General features: G+C 43.3%; 1 protein-coding gene across 1 annotated transcript; it reads right to left on the bottom strand.

The window, feature by feature from the left end:
* Window positions 1–6346: 6346 nt before the first annotated feature.
* On the bottom strand, window positions 6347–23132 carry LOC115459548 (vacuolar protein sorting-associated protein 28 homolog). The gene is made up of 8 exons (XM_030189362.1): window positions 23052–23132; window positions 22701–22738; window positions 19148–19237; window positions 18537–18642; window positions 16317–16418; window positions 14914–14967; window positions 10115–10206; window positions 6347–7433 (listed from the first exon to the last, which is right to left on the bottom strand). Exons 1-8 carry the CDS (start codon window positions 23130–23132, stop codon window positions 7316–7318), a joined length of 681 nt encoding a protein of 226 aa, XP_030045222.1. The 3' UTR covers window positions 6347–7315.
* Between the last annotated feature and the right edge of the window lie 1744 nt (window positions 23133–24876).

The raw sequence follows: 24876 nt of genomic DNA, 5'->3' as shown, positions 1-24876 counted from the left end.
AAATATATATTGGTATTTTCTTTTTTAATTGAAGTCTCAAAATTATATGCATGTTGTAAGCTAGAGAGAGCAAGACCTTCCCAGCCAGGTTTGTTTTCAGGGTATCCACAATAATAGGCATGAAAGATTGTGAATATACTGAAAACCTGAGTGGCTTGAAATACAGCTTGTTCTACTCCTTCCAGCCCCCCCCCCCCCCCCCAACCTCCAAAAATAAAATGATCTATATAATTGAAAAGCACCCTTCCAAAACTGACTCGGTCCATATTTTTCCCCTTTCAGTTTTGAGCTATACAGTTAACTCATGGACTGAGTGAGGTTTGGCACATCTGGGGACAAATGGCCTGGCCAACAATAGTAAGCTCAGAGCACAGTTCCAGAAGCTTGGGGAGAGACTAAGTCTTTGGTTCAAACTGCAGCTTTCTCTGAAGTAATTCCTACATGTGAGAAGGGAGAGGGAAAACTACATAAAACAGAGGAAGGTTTTAGTTACATAGGAGGATGGGGTAGTATGTGGCAAAATAACAGGCTGTACTTTGATAGGCTACATCTTTCTGTGACAGGAAAAGATCCTTGGGGACAAATTCAGACAGTGTGTTTCTAGACATTTAAACTAGAGGGCGGGAGTGACAAAAGGAGACAAGGAAACTCAAAGTCGTCCCCAGAAAAAAAACATGATGGCAGAGGCAAAGGTCATGTAAATATAGAAAACCCTCCAAACTCACATAGCACATGGAAAGCAATGAGCACAAATGCTCATAGTCTAAGTAAAAAGCTTCAAGATTTGCAAGCGCTGATGTTTGAGGAAGACTTGGATATTGTTGCTATTACAGAGACATGGTTCAATGATTCCCATGAATGGGATGCAACCATACCATGCTATAATCTTTTTAGGGAGGGCTGAAGAGGTGGGGGAATGTTGCTGTATGTGAAAAACAATATGAGAGCTGCTGAAATGTGTGGAGCCTAGGGAAAGGAAGCGGCTGTATGGATCATCCTGGAAAGAGAAGATGGAACCTGTATCCACACAGGTGTTATCTACAGACCTCTGGCACAAATGGAGAAGCTGGACAAGGATCTGATAGAAAATATTCATAAACTTGGTATGAAGGGGGAGGAGGCACTATTGTTGGGAGATTTTAACTTGCCTGATGTGGATTGGAATGTCCCGTCAGCAGAATCAGAAAGAAGTAGAGAGATCATGGATGCCTATCAAAGCACCTTACTCAGACAAATGGTGACGGAACCCATGAGGGAAGGATTGATCTAGTGCTCACAAATGGAGGAAGTGTTTCCAATGTCTGTGTCGGTGCCCACCTAGGTAATAGTGATCATCTCACAACATGGTTTGATATAGGAGCAAAAGTGGAGTGCAGATGCACAAAACTCAAAGTACTGGATTTCATACGTACTGATTTTGGTAAAATGGGGGAGTACCTGAAGAAAGAGCTGATGGCAGGGGTAGGCATTGCAGAAGTGGAAGTGTAATGGTACAAGCTGAAAACTGCTATAAATATGGCAGCTGATTTTTACACAAGGAAAGTACCAAAAAAAAAAAAAAAGAGAAACAGGAAGCTTGTATGGATCTCCACATGGCTGAAAAAATAAGAGCAGAAGAAGCTTCGTTCAAGAAATACAGGAGAATGCAATGGGAATTCTGGCCCTTTGGTGGCTGACTCCGGCAGACCTGCGCAATGAAGGTGTTGGGTCCAGTTCTTGATTTCCATGGGGGTGAGGTGTGGACCCGGATTACCTCAGATCAGTGGGTGCTCGAGGTAGTCTGTGACTGCTGTGCACTGGAATTCGCCCGTCCTTTGGTGGATGCCTTCATGGCGTCCTTGCCAGGCTCCTTGGAAAGTGCTGGCAGTTTGGCAGTCTGTTCATTGTCTGGTGGCTTTAAGGGCAGTGGTTCCCGTCCCCAAGTTGGAATGTGGCACAGGTCGTAATTCCATCTATTTTATGGTTCCCAAAAAAGAGAGTTCCTACCAGCTTATTCTGGATCGCAGATAGGTAAATCACACTCCTCAACTCTTTCCTTTCTCAGTGAAACCTTGCGCTCCATTATTCTGGCTGTGCAGCCTGGAGAGTTCCTGTCGTCGTTGGACCTGACTGAGTCATACCTCCATATCCCTATTCACCTGACTCATCAGCATTTTCCTTCGCATCGCTGTTTTGGGAAGGCATCAATTTTGCACGCGCCCCTTTGGTTTGGCCACAACTCCCCATACGTTTTCCAAGGTGATGATGGTGGTGGCAGCAATGGGCAAGGAGGGCATTTTGGTGGCCAATGTGACACAGATTTTTAAAAAGGGTTCCAGGGATGATCTGGGAAATTACAGACCAGTAGGCCTGTGTCGGTACCGGGAAAAATAGTGGAAACTATTATAAGTAATAAAATTACAAAACACATAGATAAACATTTAATGGGACAGAGCATGGATTCAGCCAAGGGAAATCTTGCTTCACCAATTTGCTTAATTTCTTTGAAGGTGTGGATAAAGGTGAGCCCGTTGATGTAGTGTAGCTAGATTTTCAGAAAGCTTTTGGTAAAGTTCCTCATGAGAGACTCCTGACAAAATTAGTCATGGGATAGGAGACAAGGTTCTAGTGTGGATTAGGAAATGATTATTGGACAGAAAACAGAGGGGTAGGGGTAAATGGTCATTCCTCTCAATGGACGAAGGTGGACAGTGGAGTGCCGCAGGGATATGTACTGGAACCAGTGCTGTTTAACATATTTACAAACAATATGGAAAATCAGAGCAAGTGAGGTAATTAACTTTGCAGATGACACAAAAATATTCAAGGTTGTTAAAACACGTGCGAACTGTTAAATATTGCAGGAAGACCTTAGGACATTGAAAGACGGCACCCAAATGTCAGATGAAATTTAATGTGGACAGATGTGAGGAGCTGCAGGAGCTTATTTCCCAGGTGTTTTCAATGCTGCGCTTCAAGGAGTTTGTTCCGAAAGCCCCTAAGATGGCAGATCTGCTTCTTAAGGAAGTTTGGAGATCCTCCTGCTCTTTCCCCATGCACCAGGATATTCAGGTGTAGTGTGCTTCATCCGATGCACATTGGAAAGAGTAATCCGAATCATAGTTACCTGATGCTAGGGCCTACCTTGGGGGTCAGCACTGTAGGTGTCATTGTAGGCAATACGCTGAAGTTTTCTGCTGTGTGCGGCAGTGGCCAAAAAAGCAAACAGTATGCTAGGAGTTATTATGAAAGGGATGGTGAATAAGACCACAAATACTATAATGCCTCTGTATCACTCCATGTTGTGACTGCATCTTGAGTATTTCATTCAGTTCTGGTCGTAGTATCTCAAAAAGGATATAGCGAAATTAGAAAAGGTTCAAAGAAGAGCGACTAAAATGATAAAGGTGACAAAACTCCTCTCGTACAAGGAAAGGCTAAAGAGGTTAGGGCTCTTAAGCTTGGAAGCTTGCCAGGTGTCGTTTGGGAAGCTTGCAAGGTGCCCTTGGCCTGGATTGGCCGCTGTCGTGGACAGGATGCTGGGCTCGATGGACCCTTGGTCTTTTCCCAGTGTGGCATTACTTATGTACTTATGGAAAAGAGAGGAATGAGGAGAGATGATAATTGAGATCTACAAAACCCGGAGTGGTGTAGAATTAGTAGAAGTAATGCCCTGGGGGGAGAAGTTATCTTTAAACTGTGACAAATTTACCATCTGCATGAAATTGTAGCTGAAAATCTAGTAAATAGCATACAGAGTTTCTAGAGGCCAACTGAGTTTGTTTTGGTTACAGTGTCGAGAGATGTGCTAGCAGTGTTAGTACACTTTTAAAGGTGATCAGTGGAAATAAAAAGAAAAGAAAATATACCTTTTTTTTATTGAACTTAATACATTTTTTGATTAGTTTTTGAATGTAACTGTTCTTCATCAGATCAGAAATAAGCAAATGTTGATAAATAACAGTAGATGTAATGAAACGTCAAAGCATTCCAGTGGCAGTCTCACAGGGTGGGGTGGGTTAGGTGTGAGGGAGAGAGCCAGGTGGCTGAGGAATAGGGAGCTATGGATGATAAGAGGGTGACAAAGATCTGGGTTTTCTAGCTCATTATAAACCATAAATTCTACTGGTTTGTCCTGTCTGAAATATTTAATCATTCTGACTCCAAAGGTCTTACGTTCCTGGATAGTCTTGGAAGTTTCCTTTTAGTATTCTCACCATAAAATGATTGATACAGTGTTCTGGTTTTGTAAAGTGTTGCCCCACAGAGGTGACATCCTGGTTGGCACTGGCATTTTTCATATGATGTCTATGTAAATTGTCTCTTTTTAGCATGTGGCTTGTTTCTCCAAATTTCACCCTTTGTCACACTTTTTGCATTGAATTATATATACCATACTGGAAGATGTCACGCATGTTGCATATTTTTCCTTTGTGAATGACTGGGAACCTGTGAAATTTTTTGGCATAGTTTGCAGCTGGATGTATTGCAAGGATGTGTGCCACTCTCTTTTTGAGTTTCTTTCGGGAGCTTGCTTCTCACTAGTTTTTGTTCTAACTTGGGTGGCTGTTGGAAGGTCAGCACTGGTTGGGATGGGAATATCTTTCAGTAGTTCATCCTCCTGGAGTAGTGGCTGTAGATCTTTTATGATTTTTCTAGCTCTGGGTTGTATGTCATTGTCTCAGGCTTTCTTTTCCTTGTACTGTAGCAGATTTTTCCTGGGTGTTTAAGGGAGGACAACATTTTTGAAGATTATTGTGAGGTTGTAGCCTTTGTGTTTTAAGGATTCAGTCAGGATTTTGAGGTGTTTCTCTCTGTCCCCTGGGTCAGAGCCGTTATGGTGGTATCTTGTGCCGTGGCTGTGAATAATAGATTTCTTTGTATGTGAAGGGTGAAACCTGGAGTTGTGGAGGTAACTGCATTTGTCTGTAGGTTTCAGGGCACAGCTGGGGGAACTTCCACGGTCTATGTCCCAGAAACACCAAAGGAAGACCATGACCCTTATTTTATCATCCTCACTTTAATATTCCCTTATCTCTTGTTTGTCTGTCCTAATTAGATTGTAAGCTCTGTCGAGCAGGGACTGTCTCTTAAGTGTACAGTGCTGCGTACATCTAGTAGCACAACAGAAATGATTAGTAGTAGTAGTAATATAGCCATTGCTGATTGAAACTGTGGTGTCCAAAAATGGACTTTTTCTGGGGAGTAGTCCATTTTGAATTTGATTTTAGGATGGTATGTATTGAAAGAATTGTAAAAATTGAGTTTCTGCCCCCTCAGTCCAAATTATAAAAATGTCATTGATATAGCAGTAGTATTTTAGGGGTTTAGTCTGATATGTATTCAAAAATGTCTCTTCCAGTTCAGCCATAAAGAGGTTAGCATATTGGGTTGAACTGGAAGAGACATTTTTGAATACATATCAGAGCTATTCCAGTGCTTCCTTTCAACTGGAGGCCTAACTCCTGAATACTTATAATACCCATATAGAACTAACTTTGTAACATTACCTGTCCCACATTTCTTTTAAAGCAGGGGTTCTCAATGCAGTTCATGGGATACACCTAGGCTTTTAAGATATCCACAATGAATATACATGAGAAGTTTGCATACACTGGTGATAGGGCATTAAAATATCTCTCATGCACCTGAGTGGCTAGGTGTGTCTTGAAGCCTGGTTTGAGAACCCATGTTCTAAAGTATACATAGTATATTTAAATCTGTCCCCATATGCTGTATGATGAAGACCACTGACCAGTTTAGTATTTATTCTTTGGACCAACTCTATCCATTTATATATTTTTTAAAGGGAAAGATGATGGGATTTGATATACCATCTTTTGGTTATTATAGTCAAAATGGTTTACATATAGGTACTTATTCTGTGCCTGGGACAATGGATGTTTACTTGACTTGCCCAGAGTCACAAGGAGCTGTAAGTGGGAATCAAACCTGGTTCTCAGGCCACTGTAGGCTGCTCCTCCACTGTATGCAAACAGATCTCATACATATTCATTGGGGAAATCCTGAAAACCCAGTTGAGTTGCAGCCCTTGAGGACTGAGGTTTCCCATCCCTGCTTTAAGGGGTTTATTTGTAAGTTGGGGGGAACTGTGTCAAAGGCTTTGTTGACATCAAGGGGGGGGGGGGGGGGGGGGAGTAAAAGGACTTTTTTCACTTTGCTGTAGGGCTGCTGCTCTAGGCAAACACCTAGTCTGTCTTGGATTTCCAGTCTAACAAGGTCCACGGCCGAGGAGAGAGCAGCCCTGTGAACATTCCCTAACTCTACTTATAGATCATAATAGAGATGCAGGGTGGTCCTATCCCTCTATTTCTAACCCCATGACCCTGATGTTTCAAAACTGCTGTTATAATAACATAAGTGCTTTTTATTACTGATGTAAAAGGAGTACAAGTTATAATTAAATAAAACAGCAAATGTTACAGAAGACACATTTCATTCATCACTGGTATAGCAGATCTGTTTGTGCCAAATCCTGCCTAGTCCTCACCTCATTCTCATTTTGATAAATAACAAATAATACAAAGCTTGAGCATTAGAACCAAACTTTGTATTCTGGCTGCAAAAATCAGAGACTAAGGTGTCAGTGAAATGTGGCACTTCTGTCACTGCTTATCCATCAAGATTCACATACATGGTGCTGTCTAGCCATAACTCAACACTTCCCCCCCCCCCCCCCCCCAATTCTCACTGATGCTACCACCTCATTCATACTCTCCCACACAAACATACTTGCCCTGCAACTCACATACCTCATACTCTGCATTCTCCTCCCTTCCCCTTGTTCTTTACACATCAGGTAAATGGTTTCCGACTGACACCTGCCATGACTAAACAAAAGGCCAGGACTGCTTTTAATAGGGTTGCTTCCCCTTTAGATAACTGGTCTGCCATCCTCAAATTTAGGTCCCAGCAGAGGTTTACAAATGTTACACTAATAAAAGAGAAAATTTAGTGGGGCTTTTATTGATCTCCATTGTAAAGCCAAACACCCAGGATGATACCCCACATCCGCACTCATGGATTGGCTGAGCGATGCAGCTTGCTTCTAGACCCACAATCAGTCATAACCCTGGGGGCCAATTCCTAGCATCCTATCCAATTGCTTGAGGAACACAGGCGCCACAGTTTCCACTGCCATTACCTTCATCACCATGTCTGTAATGCTAAGTTGGCCACAGTACTAGTGGATTAAAATGGAAGGCAGGAAGGTGCTCTTTATAAAGATGGATGTGGCTGATTTCTACATGGATGGCATTTTCCAGTGAGTGTCAACAAGTTCATGGAGGGAAGCATAGGCCAGGCTGGTCAGTATTCAGGAGTGAAGAAAACGGTTGAAGGCATTGTATGCAGACTCCAGATCAAAAAGCATCTGTCGGACCTGTGAATCATCCAGCTCATCTGAGGCAGACATGTTGCTGAGCTTCTGTAACCTGCAATAACAAATCGGAGAGAGAGCAGAGTGAATACAGAATTCAGTTACTGCAACATTTGAGAATCTACACTTATATTTGAATATGATTAATAAGTAGCTGAGGGGAAATCATTTGAAGCTCAACATGTTAAAAACTCAGATTTTGTTATCTGACTATGCTTGGATGATATAAAAACAGATTGCTCATAAACTGTGTAATTTAGAGGTGGCCATGGGGGAAGCCACCGCTTGTCCTAGAATTTGTAGCATGGAATGCTAATTGGGTTTCTGGCAGGTACCTGTGCCCTGGATTGGTCAGTGTTGGAAACCACTGGTCTGACCCAGTATGGCTACTCTTATGTTCTTGATACTGGACTAAGTATGAAATATCAAGTCACCAAATTAACTAGTTTGATTTTTTTCTAAGTAAAAAAAAAAATCTCAGTTGTCTTACAAGCTTTAAGACCTTTTAATTTTAGGATGGTGGTACAAAGTCTGATTTTTCCTTATTTTGATTATTTCTACAGTTTGTTGCTGGGTCTTACAAATAATTGCCTTAAAGCTTTGCAATAGGCACAAAATGTGACCGCCGGAGTTCTGGCTGGTGTGCCTAAGTACACTCATTACACCTATTTTAAAAAGTTTCCATTGGTTACTAATTGAGCAAACAGTAATGTTTAGTTTTTAAGGCGCTTCATAAATTGATTTCACCTACTCTTGCGTCTTTATCAGCCTAGCAGAGTTCTTTGGTGGTGTAACCGGGAGATATGATAGAAGTGTATAAAATAATGAGTGGAATGGATCGGGTGGATGTGAAGCGACTGTTCACGCTATCCAAAAATACTAGGACTAGAGGGCATGAGTTGAAGCTACAGTGTGGTAAATTTAAAACGAATCGGAGAAAATTTTTCTTCACCCAACGTGTAATTAGACTCTGGAATTCGTTGCCGGAGAACGTGGTACGGGCGGTTAGCTTGACGGAGTTTAAAAAGGGGTTAGATAGATTCCTAAAGGACAAGTCCATAGACCGCTATTAAATGGACTTGGAAAAATTCCGCATTTTTAGGTATAACTTGTCTGGAATGTTTTTACGTTTGGGGAGCGTGCCAGGTGCCCTTGACCTGGATTGGCCACTGTCGGTGACAGGATGCTGGGCTAGATGGACTTTTGGTCTTTCCCAGTATGGCACTACTTATGTACTTATGTACTTATGTACCAGAGGTACCCTCTTTTCATCTAATTAGAATGGCTGTGCATAGGAGATCTATGTTTAGAGTGATGGGTCCCAAGCTTTGGCATGAGCTACCAGCTTTTGTCATAAGGTTACTCCTTTCTCTCAAGGAGTTCAAGACAGTACTATTGGAAGAAGCTTATCGTAGTGTAGTCTAATGTGTATGAAATCAGTCTGGCCTATTAGCTTAAGAATAAATCTGATCTAGCCCTGGTTATTATAGTTAATATTTTTATATGTAAGTAGGAAATTGGAATGGTTTGTTTTGGAATTTTTGTATTGTTTAATTATTGTGCATGTTTTTTGTAACCCACCCAGATAGTGTGAGATATATAATTTTTAACAAGACATTATACTAAGGTTCTGTAACTTGCAGTCACAAATCATAGGGGGACAAAAAGACAGACATGCCAGGGTCGTTATGCTCATATTAGCCCTCTCCTCAAGTCACTTCACTGGCTTCCTATCCGTTTCCGCATACAGTTCAAACTCCTCTTATTGACCTATAAGTGCATTCACTCTGCAGCTCCTCAGTACCTCTCCACTCTCATCTCTCCCTACATTCCTCTCCGGGAACTCCGTTCACTGGGTAAATCTCTCTTATCTGCACCCTTCTCCTCCACTGCTAACTCCAGACTCCGTTCCTTTTATCTTGCTACACCATATGCCTGGAATAGACTCCCTGAGCCGGTACGTCAAGCTCCATCTCTGACCGTCTTCAAATCTAAGCTAAAAGCCCACCTTTTTGATGCTGCTTTTAACTCCTAACCCTTGTTCACTGGTTCAGAACCCTTATTTTATCATCCTCACTTTAATATTCCCTTATCTCTTGTTTGTCCTAATTAGATTGTAAGCTCTGTCGAGCAGGGACTGTCTCTTCACGTTCAAGTGTACAGCACTGGGTATGTCTAGTAGCGCTATAGAAATGATAAGTAGTAGTAGTAGTGGACTTCTGCTATACACCAGCCCAAGAGTATGAGACAGAAATACACACTACTATACAACAGCCCTACAGTGTAAGCGACAGACAGACATGTTGCTGAACTTCTGCTCTACACTAGCTCCTGAGTGTGAGAAAGTTACTCAGACAGACAGACACACACACAAGCTGGATATTAATGGTTTACAAAGCAATACTTATTTCTACATTTGTTTACTGTCTGTTTTTAAATATATTTTATGTTTTTATAGTACTTCACATGTTTTTTTAGAGAAGCAATTTACACATTTTATGAAGAGACTTGCTAGAGGTGTGTAGGGAAATAATTTCTTTCAATTACTATCTCATTTTGTTTTTTATGTATATCATACATTTCATTATTCAGTAATAACTTGCATTATTTGGTGGACTCTGGTACAAAACAAAAAAGCCCCAGAGAATGAGACAGATGCAGTGTGGAACTTGTTTCCTTACACCTTTCCTCTCCTTTCTGTACAACAAAGTGATCGCCAGCAGTGACACCACTCACCACAAGTTGACCTTCTCTCTACCCTCAAAGTCTGGAGGCAGATGGCTCATCCGGTTCATGGTCTCCATCAGCTCTCGCAGATCTGGTTGGATCTGTGAACGAAGACCCAACAAACCACAATGGCAGCAGCGAATGCCCGTTCATCACATGAATGTATATAGACCACAGTGGCATTGTATAGCAATTCAGATCCAGTCCCCTGACACTTGGAGACTAAAGAGTTGACTGGGACAGAAATCTAACCTGTCCCTACCACAAGTAATCGCCATCCCTACCCCTGGCCCACCTAGCCCCGCCTACCACTGCACAGTCAGCTTGTTCCCCTCCCCCCCTACACAATTCCAAAGAAAGCCAGATTCTGAAAGCAATGAAAATGTACTTTTTAAAAATTTTGTATTTAACAGAGTACAAAATTTAAAAAGATGTACATTTTCAAAAAAGCAAACATTCATGAGCAGCATATCGCCTTAACCTCTTCCCCATATGCTCTATTTCCCCCTTTCCCCCTCGCCAATCTTTTTCCAGCCCCCCTCCTGCACCCACATTCCATCCACCCCCCTCCCTCCCATGAGTCCATCCATTCATCCACCTCCCCTCCCCTCCAGCACTGAGTCTGGGTGCCCTCTCCAACCATACCTCAATGCACCCTGGTGGATCTAATGGCCTCTTAGGGGTAGAAAAGATCCCCATTCTTTCCTGCTGGAGCTGATCCAATTGTTACCGCCGCTTCTTTAAAATGGCTGCCAAGACTTCAAGCAGTGACCTTGCAAGACTTCCGTGGAAGTCTCAGCGGCCATTTTGATGAAGCGATGGTAGCAGGCAGGAAAGAGGGGGGATCTTTCTTGCCCCGAAGAGGCCACTAGACCAGCAGGGTACATTGAGATATGTTCAGGGAGGGCAGGCCTACACTTCCGCTGGAACCCCACACACCCCGGTCCATCTCTGTGGAATCCCCGCTAACCCCATTCCCGGGCAGCTCGCTATTGGAGACCACCATACAGCAGGTTTGTGAATCTTTGCATTGCTCTGTTAAATAGAGAATATATAGCACTAGGGGGAGCAAGTGCTCCTCACAGATACTACTAAAGGGAAAACACATTTCCTTTTCTCACATTCTCAGACTCTGCTTTTATCTGAACCCTTCTAATTTTCTTTGGCCTAATGCGCAGCTCCTGCCTCTGCTTTTCACTGCCAGGGTAAGGGCTTTAACTCAAGCCTTTTCAGTGCTAGTTCAAGGCAAGTTATATACAGGAACAGTAGGTATTTTCCTGCCCCCAGAGGGCTTATAATCTAATTTTCTACCAGAGGGTTAAGTGATTTGCCCAAGATCACAAGGAACCACCATGGCATTTCAACCCTGGATTCCCTGATTCTCAGCCCACTGCTCTAACCACCAGGCTCTTACTTCCGTCTCTAGGATGAAGTAGCTTAACTTATACCACAGAAAATAAAGGTATTCTGTATTACAAAACTGTTAGTTAAATTAATGAGTCCAGTAGTTAGGTTAAATGGTGCTGTGCTACCATGTACACAAGTATGGATTATGGGACAATTCTCCAACTGGGCTCCTCTATTTAGGCACCCTGAGAATGAGGTAGGAGGGTATTTTATAAGGGAACCTGGGTGTCCAGATTCCATGATAAAACACTGATGTAACCCAACATTTAGGTGCCCACAGCTGAGTGCCACGTCCAACTGTAAGTTACATGTGTAACTGGGAGCCCCTTGCAGAAATTCTCACTGTAAGTGAATCGGGTATTTGCAGAATAGAACTCATGCGAGTAAGTGTACATGGACATGTGTAAATGCTAGTATTTTACACAATTATGCATGTAAAGGCGGATGCCCAGATTCTAGAATTACCTTTCATATCTTCAACAGGATAAGCAGATTTTGGCAACCAGATAGACTTATTTCTGCTTGTGTTTACGGATGTACATTTACCTGTTCCTTGATAAAAGTGCTGCTTATGGTGGTCCATTCGATGAAAACATCAAAACAGAATGGATTTAAGGGCTTTGTACTTTAGGGCTCTGGGTATGGCTCTTAAGAGTGCATGGGTTCTGGCATCAGGTAGTTTGAAAGGTATTCCACAGACCATGCAGAGCCTGGCAATCCTGGTGGATAATCTCTTCAACTTCCCTCTCTGTGAGAGTTGACAATGCAGCTGTCGTGTGAAAGATCCTCCCTTTGGAGCTGAGAACACTGCAGTGTTGCAGCGGAATTGTGCAGCATATCTCAAACTATGTCACTAGCATTGGTGGACACTTTTCACAAAGGTAAAGCTTTTACTACAGGCGACACAGCAAGAGGAAAAGCTGCAGGTCAAGGATGAGGAGCTACTGAAAGTTAGTTATTCCTATGATCTGCTGAACAGCTTCCAGGAAACTAAAGTCTTTGGTGTTGGGGGGTAGAATAATGCAAAGGCTGAGGTTGTTCCAGCTTCTATTACTCACTTAGGAACTCACTGAAGCACAGTTTGACCAGAAGTACCTAAACATTTCCACACAATGGAAGAAATCTTTGTTACTTTTATAATCCCATGCCTCTTTTCTACCTTGTATTTTATTTATATGTATAACCCACATATCCTTAAAACTACTCCATAAAAGATGCAGCCACTTGTTATTATGGCCACAGCTCCTGTTTTTGTACATCTCATCTTGTAGTATCTTCACTGTTTTGACATCAATTAGCACAACAGCTCTTTGATTACCAAACTCAAGATGTGGGGACATTAGTTCTAAGACCTAGGGCACTAGCCAAAATTGTTTTTAAGAGCCAGGGAAAACCTTCCCACCCTGGCTCCACTTTACCTTGTATAACTTTTCTCTTTTGCATTTTATTCTATTTTAGTACTTTTCCCCTATATTTAGTATTATTTTACCGATTCTTATAATCAGGGTTGTAGAGTCAGAGTTGAAAAAAATGTACCAACTCAAACTTCAGCTTCAAAATAAAAACTTACTATATGTAATATATATATGCATTTATATATAATATATACATTATATTTACCAATACTTTAGATTGAGAACAAAAAATGTAAAGCTTAATATCGGTAGGAGTCAGAGTTGGACAATAGAAAAATAGAGTTGGAGTAAAAGGTTTGGTGTAGCAACTCCACAGCCCTGTTTATAATGTCATTTGACTTCAATATATTTTCTTTTTAACTTTTTGCCTTCTCTCTCTCCCCCCTGGCAGTGGTGACAGCAGTAGTCTTCACGTGCAGCCCAGACCAATGATAGTGTCTCTCAGTAACAGAAGCAAATTTTCATTCAGGTCTGCCATTCTAGATAACAGCACATGCACCTCCTCCTGGGCTAGTCACACTGCAGTACAAGCAGCTCTTCACTGGAGCCCACCACAGTGGAAGCGGTTCTTCTGGCCAGGACTTGAAAAGCAGAGGATCCAATTCCTTTTCTGTGCAAATGCAGTGGCAGACTTCCTTTTTAAGGCATGGGCCTGAGTACAGCAGATGCAGATCCTCCTTAGCCTGGGCCAGTGCGTATGCAAAATTGTACATGTTTAATAATAATGGGAGTGATAGTAAAAAGAAATCTGTCTTGCCATATACGTGACACAGACTGTAGAAGTCTGCCAAGCACTGGACTTAGTTCCTCACAGCCAGAGTCGCTCTCTAAGCCCATTCAACACATCAATATGCATGCAGTCATTTACGATTTTTTAATTTTATATACCATCCTCTTTCTAATTAGAGGATCCTCTGTGTTCATCCCATTCCTTTTTCAATTCCATCACTGTTTTTATCTCCACTACCTCCCTCAGGAGGGCATTCCCGGCATCCACCACCCGCTCTGTGAAAAAGTACTTCCTGACGTTACTCCCAAGTCTACCACCTCACAACCTTAATTCATGTCCTCTAGTTTTACCATTTCCCCGTCTCTAGAAAAGATCTGTTTGTATATTAACACCTTTCAAGTATTTAAGCATCTGCATCATAACTCCCAAGTCCTTCCTTCCTCTAGGGTATACACAGTCAGGTCTTCCAGTCTGTTCTCCTAGGTCTTTTGGCACAACCCCCCATACCATTTTCATCACTTTCGTCTGAACTGCTTCAAGTCTTTTAATGTCCTTAGCAAGACACGGCCTCCAAAAAACACAATACTCCAGGTGGGACCTCACCAACAACTTGTACAGGGGCATCAACACCTCCTTTCTTCTGCTGGTTTATACCTCTCTCTATGCAGTCTAGCATTCTTCTGACTATGACCACCGCCTTGTCACACTATTTTGTCACCTTCAGTCACTATCACCCCAAGATCCCTGTCTGTACATATCAGCCTCTCACCTCCTAGGACACACAGCTCCTTAGAATTTCTACTCCCCATGTGCATCATCACTCTACCCTTCTTTGCTTTAAACTTTAACTGCCAAATATTAGACTATTATTCTAATTTTTGCAGATCACTTCATTTCACAAAATCATGGCATTTGCTCAGACAGCATGCTACGCTCCAGGCTTGGCTTCTGGTAACATGAGATACTGTCCTCAAAAACCGACAGCCATGAATCAGGACAACCATCCAATCAATCCTCAAGTTTAACTCATGATGCAATTTATAGATTTTTCCCATCTACTGGATTAATCCGTTCATTAAGCAAATAAAAAAGGAGAAGATTCCAAAATACCTTTGTTCAATTATTTAGCACCAGGAGAGAATACAGCAACAATTGAAACTGAAACAAGATCTTTCTCTTAACTAGAACCATGTTTTGGTAGCACTACATGAAATATGGTTAGACACGTAAAGGAATGTCTTAGGAGTCTTTCTGACCTCATCCATGGCACGAATCTCCAGACGTAGCTTGTCCATCACTGTGATAAAGAGCTGAAAGAAAGCAAATGAGTCAACACAGATGCCTCACTACACCATGCAGCCCGCAGTACAAAAAAACTTTACAGAAAGGCATTTTACAGTGTTTGGACCTGGCACGCACACTGATACTTATAGCGCTCCTAGACTTACACAGCGCAGTACATGTTATATGCAGTACTTTCTCTGTCCCTGGTAGGCTCACAATCTAAGGTGTGTTTTGGGTTTTTTTTGGTACCTGGAGTAATGGAGGGTTAAGTGACTTGTCTAGGGTCACAAGGAGCTGAAGTGGGAATCAAACCCAGTTCCCCAGGATGTCAGCTCACTGCACTAACCATTAAACTACTCCTCCACTCCATGTCAATAAGGGCTAAATCCTCAGCAGCCAATCACACAGCAGGTAATAAGAGTAATTTTCAAAAGCTATTTGCTGGTCTAAATGTTCTTTGAATCTACCCACCCTATATGCAAGGACAAGTCCATATGCTGGACCGTAATGCATGCACTTGGACCTTCATCTTAATGGAGGCATTCCTGGAGACAGGTTCAGGACAATGGCTGCTACAACATATGTTTTGCATTTTCAAAACCATGCACTTTCTTTTAGCTGTAAAAAGTACCCTCAGAAAACAGGTGCAATCTCTGCAGAACGTTTTGATGTGGGGTGTTTTAAAAGATTTTAAATAACTAAAATAAAATAAAGGGAAAGCATATACATACTTTCCCTTTGTACCTGCAGACTTCATATCTGCCCATACAGTTTTGAAAGTTACCCTCAATATGCATGCATTGTGTCCTTTCATTCACCTGTATGCCAGGGGCGTTGCCAGATCTTGATTTTTGGGGAGGCCAAACATTTCCTCCCAGTTCTACCCCCCTCCACCAATGCTGCCCCACCAAATCATACCTTTGTTGGCAGGGATGCTCAAGCCCTACCAGCTGAAGGGATTCTTAACGGAGCCTCCGTTCGTGCTGTTTGAGCAACATGAAAGTCAGCAGGGTGCTCTGCCCTCTGACACTGGCACTTCCATGCATATTCAGTTTAATGCTTGAAATGAGCATGCACAGAAATGCCAGCATCAGTGGCTGGAGCACCCCATCGACTTCCTGCTGCTCAGGCACCAGACAGGAGCTTGGGCAGAGAATCTCTTTGGCTGGTGGGGCTTGAGCATCCTCGCCAGCCAGGCATCTGGTGTCACAATTCTGGAAGAGGCCTGAGCCAAAAAAAAAAGGGGGGGGCAGACCCCCCTCTCCCCCGGTGGCTATACCCCTGCTGTGTGTGAGCCATATTACTTATCCCAAGGATGACTTCCAGGTAAACACGTCACTGACAGCCAAGGATGCTCATGTTAATGGCCACTTACAGAGACAATGTCTGCGATGCAGCGGTTGAGGTTCCCCTTGTCATCCTTGATGGTGATGGGCCGATCCTCCTTAATCCTCTCCATGGCTAATGGGCAGTCCAGCTGTAGGGAGACATGAACCACAGGCAAGTTGGAGAGATTTCATGTATGAATGTTACTCCTATCTGAGCTCGGATCATGAGGAGAAAGCAAATCTATGTTTTAAACCCTTGGGGGACAGCAAAATACCTACTAACAGAATGTAGATCACCTTGAACTTAATTTCCCAATATTCAGATTTTAATATTTAATTACTCACCTTTTGAAAAGGTACACAATATTTTCCCACTCCAATATATTAACCAGAAAATGTGGCAGAATAATCCTTTTCATCTATAATGGGAAAAGCTTGTATGCTTTTTAACTTAGGAGATGTGAAATGATACTTGTAGCCAGTGCAGATCTTTCCATAATGGAGACAAGTGTCACCTTTGCTGCAAAAACTATCTACTTCATCTTGTCCTTTAGATAGCTGCACTTCCTATCTTAATCCTCGCTGACAAGTAATTGAGTGGCTTACTTCTTTTATTAATAAGTTGTTAAATATTGAGCAGTACTCTACAGTTTTAGGTAGTATCGGAGGTCTAGATTTAAGTGAACCAGCTAGCTTTCACCCCACTGCAAGTGTACCTCTGTTGGCAAAGCTGTCAGAAGGAATAGTGGATAAACAATGAACAGATTACCTTTGGGACAATAACTGCTTGCATTATACACCACTACTCGCCAGGCTGACTGAACTACCAAAGTTCTGGGATTTATACTTGATTCACAGCTTACTCTGCAAACTCAGATATATTATACTTAAAAAGAAAAAAAAATAAAGTATTTTTCAAACTTCACCAGTTACGGTCAATATGTTGCTTTTTTGAAGGTCCTTTCTCTCTTTTGGTTCAAGCCCTGGTTCTCTCTCTCAGATTGACATTACAAACCTTGCAGAATGTAGCAGCAAAAATGATCTTTCATTGTCATAAATTTGATAATTTTTGCAAGAATGGAATTCACATTGGCTTGCATTATCTATAAGTTTTGGAGGACTTTGGTCCAGAATGTTCAATTCATTTTTGAAACCAATTCTACAATGTCACGTTCGAACTTTGTCCCTACCTTACTTTTCCCTTCTGTGAAAAAGTATGTTTTAAAAAAGTACTTGAAGGTTCTGTTAGTTATCAGGCAGTGGCAATTTGAAACGCCTTACCTAGGAAGTTAAGACTTTTGAAGCCTAATCTAATTTTCTGACACTCCTTAAAGACCTTTTTATTTAGCATATTTTAAAAATCATTTATTTTTAGCCTCTTATAGATTGTTTGTATCCTGCATGTAACCTTTTGGTAATCTGCTGTGGGGACCCTAGATTAGATTTTCAATTTCCATAAACATTTACGTTATCACCTGACCCACCAAGAATAACTCAATAGTCAACAATTTATTAGGGTTATTATTATTTAATTTGGATTTAGGATTAATCCATAGACTCCGAACAGAAGAGGATAATGGAATAGTAACAATGCCCAACATTGCATTTATAAGTGGTCTCTTAATTCTGCACCTTCCAATCCAAGGAATTTTATTCTTTTTCATCTAATGCTTGATCTTTACAAAGCATTTTTAAACAACTGTATAAGCTTCTTCTATCCTATTTAGGATCAGAGATTGCAAAACCCAAGCATCAAGTCACAAATAAACCTAAAATTTGGCACATGAAAGCTGCCTTAGTTTGAAACCGGACTCTGGTTTGGGCTGGGTATGAGCCACCATCAGGCCAAGGGTGGGGAGGAGTAGAGGCAGGAGTGGCAGCTAGTTCCAGGCTGGGAAACAAGAGCTGCTAGTACAGTTGGCCTCCAAGGAAGACAGGCTGTTGGAGAAAGGTTAAGAGCGGAGGGGAAAAGCAAGAGTCGAAACAAAAAGATGAAGGTACAAAACAAAATGGAATGGAAGCTGAGCAAGTCTTCTACTGTCCCCTCTTGGGAGGAGAAGTTACTTGCTCTAGCAAAGAGTAGTTCAGAAGGAAAAGCCATGTAAATTGAAGCTCCATGCAGTAGCACAGGATTTGCCCCAAATCAGGCACATATTTTACTGAGTTCCAGGAACTCTGACAGGAGTGACTCCAACTCGGATGGCTACCAGAAATGTCCATGCAGACCTACTCACTGGAGTTTCTCCTGTTCCAACAGCAAGACTCACCCTGTATTTCCTGCAGAAGTCATCAATAGATCCCACCTCCGCACCCTGCACCTGTTTGAAGGCAGCTTTATATTGCACCAGTAATCGGGAGCAGGCGGCTGTGTACCTGCAGTACCAGAACAGAATTACAAAGTAAAACACACATAGCCTCATCCCTGTGATTACAGCAAAAAATGATTTCTTCAGAATGTCAGCATCCCTTTGCTGTACTCTCTCCAGGATACCAATGCACTGCACTTATATCATTGGCAAGAATACGTTTTAAGCCTTCATCCTCAGGACAAATCTATTCCTGGCCTTGGGAATCACCCTCTTATTTCATGGAATCGCTTTTCTGGGGGAGAGAGGGGCTGAATACTGTTCCTGACCAGGACAATCCCTCCCCTTGGGAACTGGATATGGTTCTTGTCCTGGAAATTTGGCACCTACTGCCTTCTAAGTGACGCAGTTATCAATCTGTTGTTTTACTGTTAACTCCAGTTATTAGTAACTAGGTCTCACTGCATACAATGGGACCTGTGCTAAAATAGCACATCTTAACACTGGCCCATGTTGATAACTATACCCCCTAAATATCTTACAATAGCTCTGTAAGGACATACATCACTTACTCGCTTGGAGAAACACAGTCTTTGATATAAGCTTTTTCCAAAGCCTGCAAGGTCTTCACCACAGCAAAAAGTTCAGCCATATTATCAAATCTACAAAGAGGAACAGAATTAATTAACTTATTTATTTACAGCACTTATATCCCACAATTTCCCACCCAAGGGTAGGCCCAATGTGGCTTACAACAATCTACATAAACATACAGCAGGCAAGGTCAATAGTTTGAAATAGATGTGAGAGTGGAGTTCAATCCTTGTATAGTGTCCCACAATGACTCCATCGTCACCACAGCTGGTCTCAACAAACCTCTGTTCCCACTGGAAGGTAAACCCCGAGCAGAAGAAGAGGAGAACAGCACTCCCGGTATCCCCTCCGCTGTCAATCCGGTCGGGGTTGGGGCGTTGCGAGGTCCTCCTCTCACAGCAAGCACTGGCTCATCAATCAACTCCACTCGCTGTAACTCCATCGGCGCCAAATCTCTCCCGGGTCGCGGGGGAGCTGTGCAAGAGGGAGGGCTCAGTGACACTCCCTCTATGCTATGATCCGCGTCTGATGATGTGGAACCCATCGAGGCAAGCCTTTGTTCCCCAAGTGCTCTCACCCCAAAGTTTTCTAAAGTTGCTTGGCGCGTAGGAGGGATCGTTGCCGGGGTTGAGGAGGTAAGACCCCTAGCTTTCCCTTTTTGTTTCCCCATCATATCATATGGGGAAATCTCCTTAGCGTTTGGCTGCTTCAGATTTTCTCAGGAGCTCAGAACACACAAGCTTCTCTAGATGCCATCTTGGATCCAAGTTATTAGTTTTGTACTTAAAGTACTTTTAAGACTTTGTTTAAAGATTTGCCTTTTTGTGATTTAGTTCTATGGCTTTTTAGATTTGATCTTTTGTGATTCAAGAGGGATGCAAGTTTTGCTTTATCGCTCCCTAGGTATGTCCCATCATTTACTGTAATATTCCTCTGATATAAGTCACTCTTCCTTGATGTACATTGAATAAGGCACACTGAATGTAGTTGCCACTGAATTCACAATTGCAGGTGGAATGCGGACACAACTAGTGACTTCAACCTAAGCTGCTCACGCATTCTGTTTGTTTTGTAGCACTCTGTTTATTACTTTTATAACTTAATCTGCATGGCTTCTATTTATGTTTTCATTTGAATTGTATCTTTATGATTTTCATCATTATTATTTACTAGTAAAAAAGGCCCGTTTCTGACAGAAATGAAATGGGCGCTAGCAAGGTTTTCCTTGGAGTGTGTATGTTTGAGAGAGTGTGTGTGAGAGATGGAGTGTGTGTGTCAGAGAGAGAATGAGAGACAGAGTGTGTGTGTGTGTGAGAGAGACGGAGAGGCATATTTTCAAAGCACTTAGCCTTCCAAAGTTCCATAGGTTTCTATGGAACTTTGGAAGGCTAAGTGCTTTGAAAATATGCCTCTCTAGAGTGTGATAGACAGAGAGTGTGTCAGAGAGAGTGTATGTGAGACAGTGTGTGTGTTCCCCCCCTCTTGCAGGTCCCCCACCCCCCCTCTCGCAGGGCCCCCCTCCCCTCCCCTCCCCACCCCTCTGGCCTCAGGACCCCCTCCCCACCCCCCTCTCCCCTGCCCCCCCAGCCATCCATGTCCAGCGACCCTCCTCTCCCCATGCCCCCTCCAGCCACCCATGTCCAGCAACCCTCCCCTCCCCTGCGCATCAAACCCCCCTCGCCACCCGCAGCTGCCACTGGTAACGCTGTCTGGCTGCTGCTGCTTCTCCTGTTGAGCAGCAGCGGCCGCTACAAAAAGAAAAAAAAGCCATAAATGTTTTTAAACATCAAGCGCGGCACTGCAGACAGCCATCCGGCATTGGCTGTCGGCTCTGCAGCCGCTCCTCCTCTCGCCTCTCACGTCGCTGCGCTCCTCCGGGGTCTTACTCCAGGGGCAGTGGCGTGGAGGCGAGAGGAGGAGCGGCTGCAGAGCCGACAGCCAATGCCTGATGGCTGTCTGCGGTGCCGCACTTGATGTTTAAAAACATGTATTGCTTTTTTTTCTTTTTGTAGCGGCCGCTGCTGCTCAACAGAAGCAGCAGCGGCCAGACAGCGTTACCAGTGGCAGCTGTGGGTGGCGAGGGGGTTTGATGCGCCGGGGGGGGGGGGGGAGGAGGGGGGTGTTTGATGTGCCGGGGGGGGGGGGGGCTTGGGTGATGCACCAAGGGGGGAGTTGTCTGATGGCTGTTTACGGTGCCGCACGTCTCGATTTTTCATGCACCGCTCCCTGTCACTTGCTCGGAGCAAGTGGCAGGGAGCGGCGCACTCACAGCTGATTTCCCTACTCTTCCCCCTGCCTGGGAATCAGGTGTGAGTGATTCCCAGGCAGGGGGAGGAGTAGGGAAACACGGTTTCCCTACTCTTCCCCCTGCCTGGGAATCAGGTGTGAGTGACGTCAGCCTGGCTACGGAGTCTAGCTCAGCAACTCCAGGAGCCACAGACACAGGTAGTCACTCAGAACGTTGGTGGTGAGAATTATTATATCGGATTGTTCTATTGTTTATTATTGATAGCTTATTACTTTACAAAAGAACATAAAAATAGCCATACTGGGTCAGACCAGTGGTCCATGTAGCCTAGTGTCCTGCTTCCAGCAGTGGCCAATCCAGGTCACAAGTACCTGGCAGAAACCCAAATAGTAGCAACATTCCATGCTACTAAAGGTTTGGACAGTAGCTTCCCAATGTCTGTCTCAATAGTAGATTATGAACTTTCCTCCATGAATTTGTCCAAACCTTTTTTAAACCCAGATACGCTAACTGTAGTTACTACATCTTCCAGCAAAGAGTTCCAGAGCTTAATGTGCATCACTTTCGATTTGTCCACATTAAACTTCATCTGCCATTTGGATGTCCAGTCTTCCTGCAATTTTTCACAGTCCATGTGTTTCAACAACCTTCGATAGTTTTGTGTAATCTGCAAATTTAATCACCTCACTTTGATACTAACTGTTTTGTGTCTGGTCTGCAGTTGCCCTGACACAGCCTTGTAGGTGAAACATGGCCACATCGGGCAGTTTTATTTGTGCATTAAAGCTTTTATACTTCTACTGCTGCTTTTGAGTTTGCTTGGTGGTCTGCTGTTATTATTGCTGGTCACTGTATCGCAGATCCCTGCCTCCCACCGATCCCTAATACCAGAGATGGCCTAAAAGTATTCACCCTCTCCCACCAAGTCACCAGAACTACCAAGTTCCAGGAGGTAGGTAAATACTGGGCAAGAGATACTAGTAGAGGAAGAAAGAAAAACATGGAAGCACAGATTAAGTGGAAAATGCATGCTGACTCCCAGCTTATTCACTATACTCAGAACTGGTCACAGCACCTTCACTATGGCTTGGGAGGCAATTTGTACTAATCAGCCTCTTGGTGTTTATCAGGTCTAAGGGGGCAGGGATAGAAGAGATGAGGTCCATGGGAGGTGCAGGCTGACGGCCAGACCACAGGATTTCTGGTTTCTCGTGATTCGTGGAAGGGAGACAGAAGACAGCTCTTCTCTCTCTTTTCCACTTAAGTGCCATCTGCCACCTTACCTTGTTGGGTTTCCTCTTGTGCTGCAGCAGGAAAGCTGCTTCCCAGTTTTTCAGCAGGACTTTAAGCTGGCTGCACCTCTCTGTGGGCTTGCTGCTTGCAGGAGATGCAAATTCAGTCTGCATTTCACTAGAAAAGAAACCCCTGCTGAGTGTCACAGTCCAGCTGAAGATGCAGGGATAACGGGGGGGGGGGGGGGGGGGGGGGGGGGGGGGCTCTGGCTCATCACACAAAGAACCCAATCCTCACTCCTACTATCACATCCCACCACTCATTCACATACACCTCTATCCCAGGCCTTGTGTCTCCTCATGCACAGCTCCACCCTTGCGCACCCTCACATCTTCCCATACCCCTAGTCCCACACTCCCTTGCATTTCTCTATCCCGGGCCTTGCAATCACCTTCAGCCTTCAGTCTCAGGAACCCTAACATGCCCCTATACCCTTTGTGCCCCCTTGCCTGTATCTAAGAACATAAGAGCATAAGCAGTGCCATACTGGGATAGACCAAAGGTCCATCAAGCCCAGCATCCTGTTTCCAACAGTGGCCAATACAGGTCCAAGTATCTGGTAAGATCCGAAGAGAGTAGGATAGATTTTATGCTGCTTGTCTCAGGAATAAGCAGTGGATTTTTCCAAGTCCATCATAATAGTGGCTTATGGACTTTCCTTTTAAGAACTTAACTACACCTTTTTAAACCCTGCTAAGCTAACTGCATTTACGACACTCTCTGGCAATGAATTCCAGAATGTAATTGCACCTTATACTATGTTACCTTAAGTGAAGTGGTAGCACAGTAATCCACTTTAATGGTAATAAATAGAAATAAAACATAGAAAAGAAAATCAGATAAGCTTGAGTGAATTAGTTTTCTCAGATTTGTTTTACATTTACTACTTAGTAGCTTCATTGGTGCCCCTAGTCCTAGTATTTTTGGAAAGAGTAAACAAGTGATTCACATCTACCTGTTCCACTCCACTCAGTATTTTATAAACCTCTATCATATCTCCCCTCAGCCATCTCCAAGCTGAAGAGCCCTAACCGTTTTAGCCTTTCCTCATAGGGAAGTCACCCCATCCCCTTTATCATTTTCATCGCCCTTCTTTGTATCTTTTCTAATTCCACTATACCTTTTTTGACATGAGATGGACCAGAATTGTACACAGTATTCGAGGTGCTGTCACACCATGGAGCAGTACAAAGGTATTATAGCATTCTCATTTTTGTTTTCCATTTCTTTCCTAATAATACCTAACATTCTGTTTGCTTTCTTAGCAAGCAGCCACTGGACAACATTGATCCTTTTCCTGGGTGGTGATTTCGTAATGTGGAACCTTTGTATCTAGTAGCTGTAGTGGTTCGGGTTATTCTTTCCCACATGCATCACTTTGCACTTGCTGACATTAAATGCCATTTACCCACAGTCTACCCTGTGACACTGGTCTCGCGCCCCCTCAAGCACACCTCCTTCCAGCCCTCATAGTCTCACGATCCTCTCTCACCCTTTTCCTGTCCCGTCCGTCGCCGACTCAGAGACTACGCCCACAGCTGAGTGCCACGTCCAACTGTAAGTTACATGTGTAACTGGGAGCCCCTTGCAGAAATTCTCACTGTAAGTGAATCGGGTATTTGCAGAATAGAACTCATGCGAGTAAGTGTACATGGACATGTGTAAATGCTAGTATTTTACACAATTATGCATGTAAAGGCGGATGCCCAGATTCTAGAATTACCTTTCATATCTTCAACAGTAATAAGCTACAAAGGGGGGAGCGTCCAATAGGGGCCTTTCGTCTCAACCCCGGTGAAGAACTCAACGGCCAAGAAAGGAGTCGTAGGGCCACCACTTCTTGACCTTCTCTCCATTTGCACCACCTCTTTCGAACTTTCCAGCCTTTGTTGTGATACTTTTCACTTGGACAATTGATAAAGTATCAAAGGGGGGATTGTAGGGGGCAAAACTTGCACTATTTACTTGCACTATTTGCGTTTTACCAAAACCTCAGATTTTCTATGATGAGCCTAACCTAAAACTGTGTAGCCTGAACTTTTTACTAGTAACATCTATTTGTTAACCAGCAGCTAGATAACAAATTGTAGCAGTTAGCAATTAGGGCTTGTAAGGGAGACAGCTGGTTCTGTCAGTGCAGTCTCGTGATCCATACACAGAGGCTGT

Source organism: Microcaecilia unicolor, unplaced genomic scaffold, assembly GCF_901765095.1.
Source record: "Microcaecilia unicolor unplaced genomic scaffold, aMicUni1.1, whole genome shotgun sequence".
NCBI classification, from domain to species: domain Eukaryota; kingdom Metazoa; phylum Chordata; class Amphibia; order Gymnophiona; family Siphonopidae; genus Microcaecilia; species Microcaecilia unicolor.
This window is presented reverse-complemented; position numbering and strand designations above follow the sequence as displayed.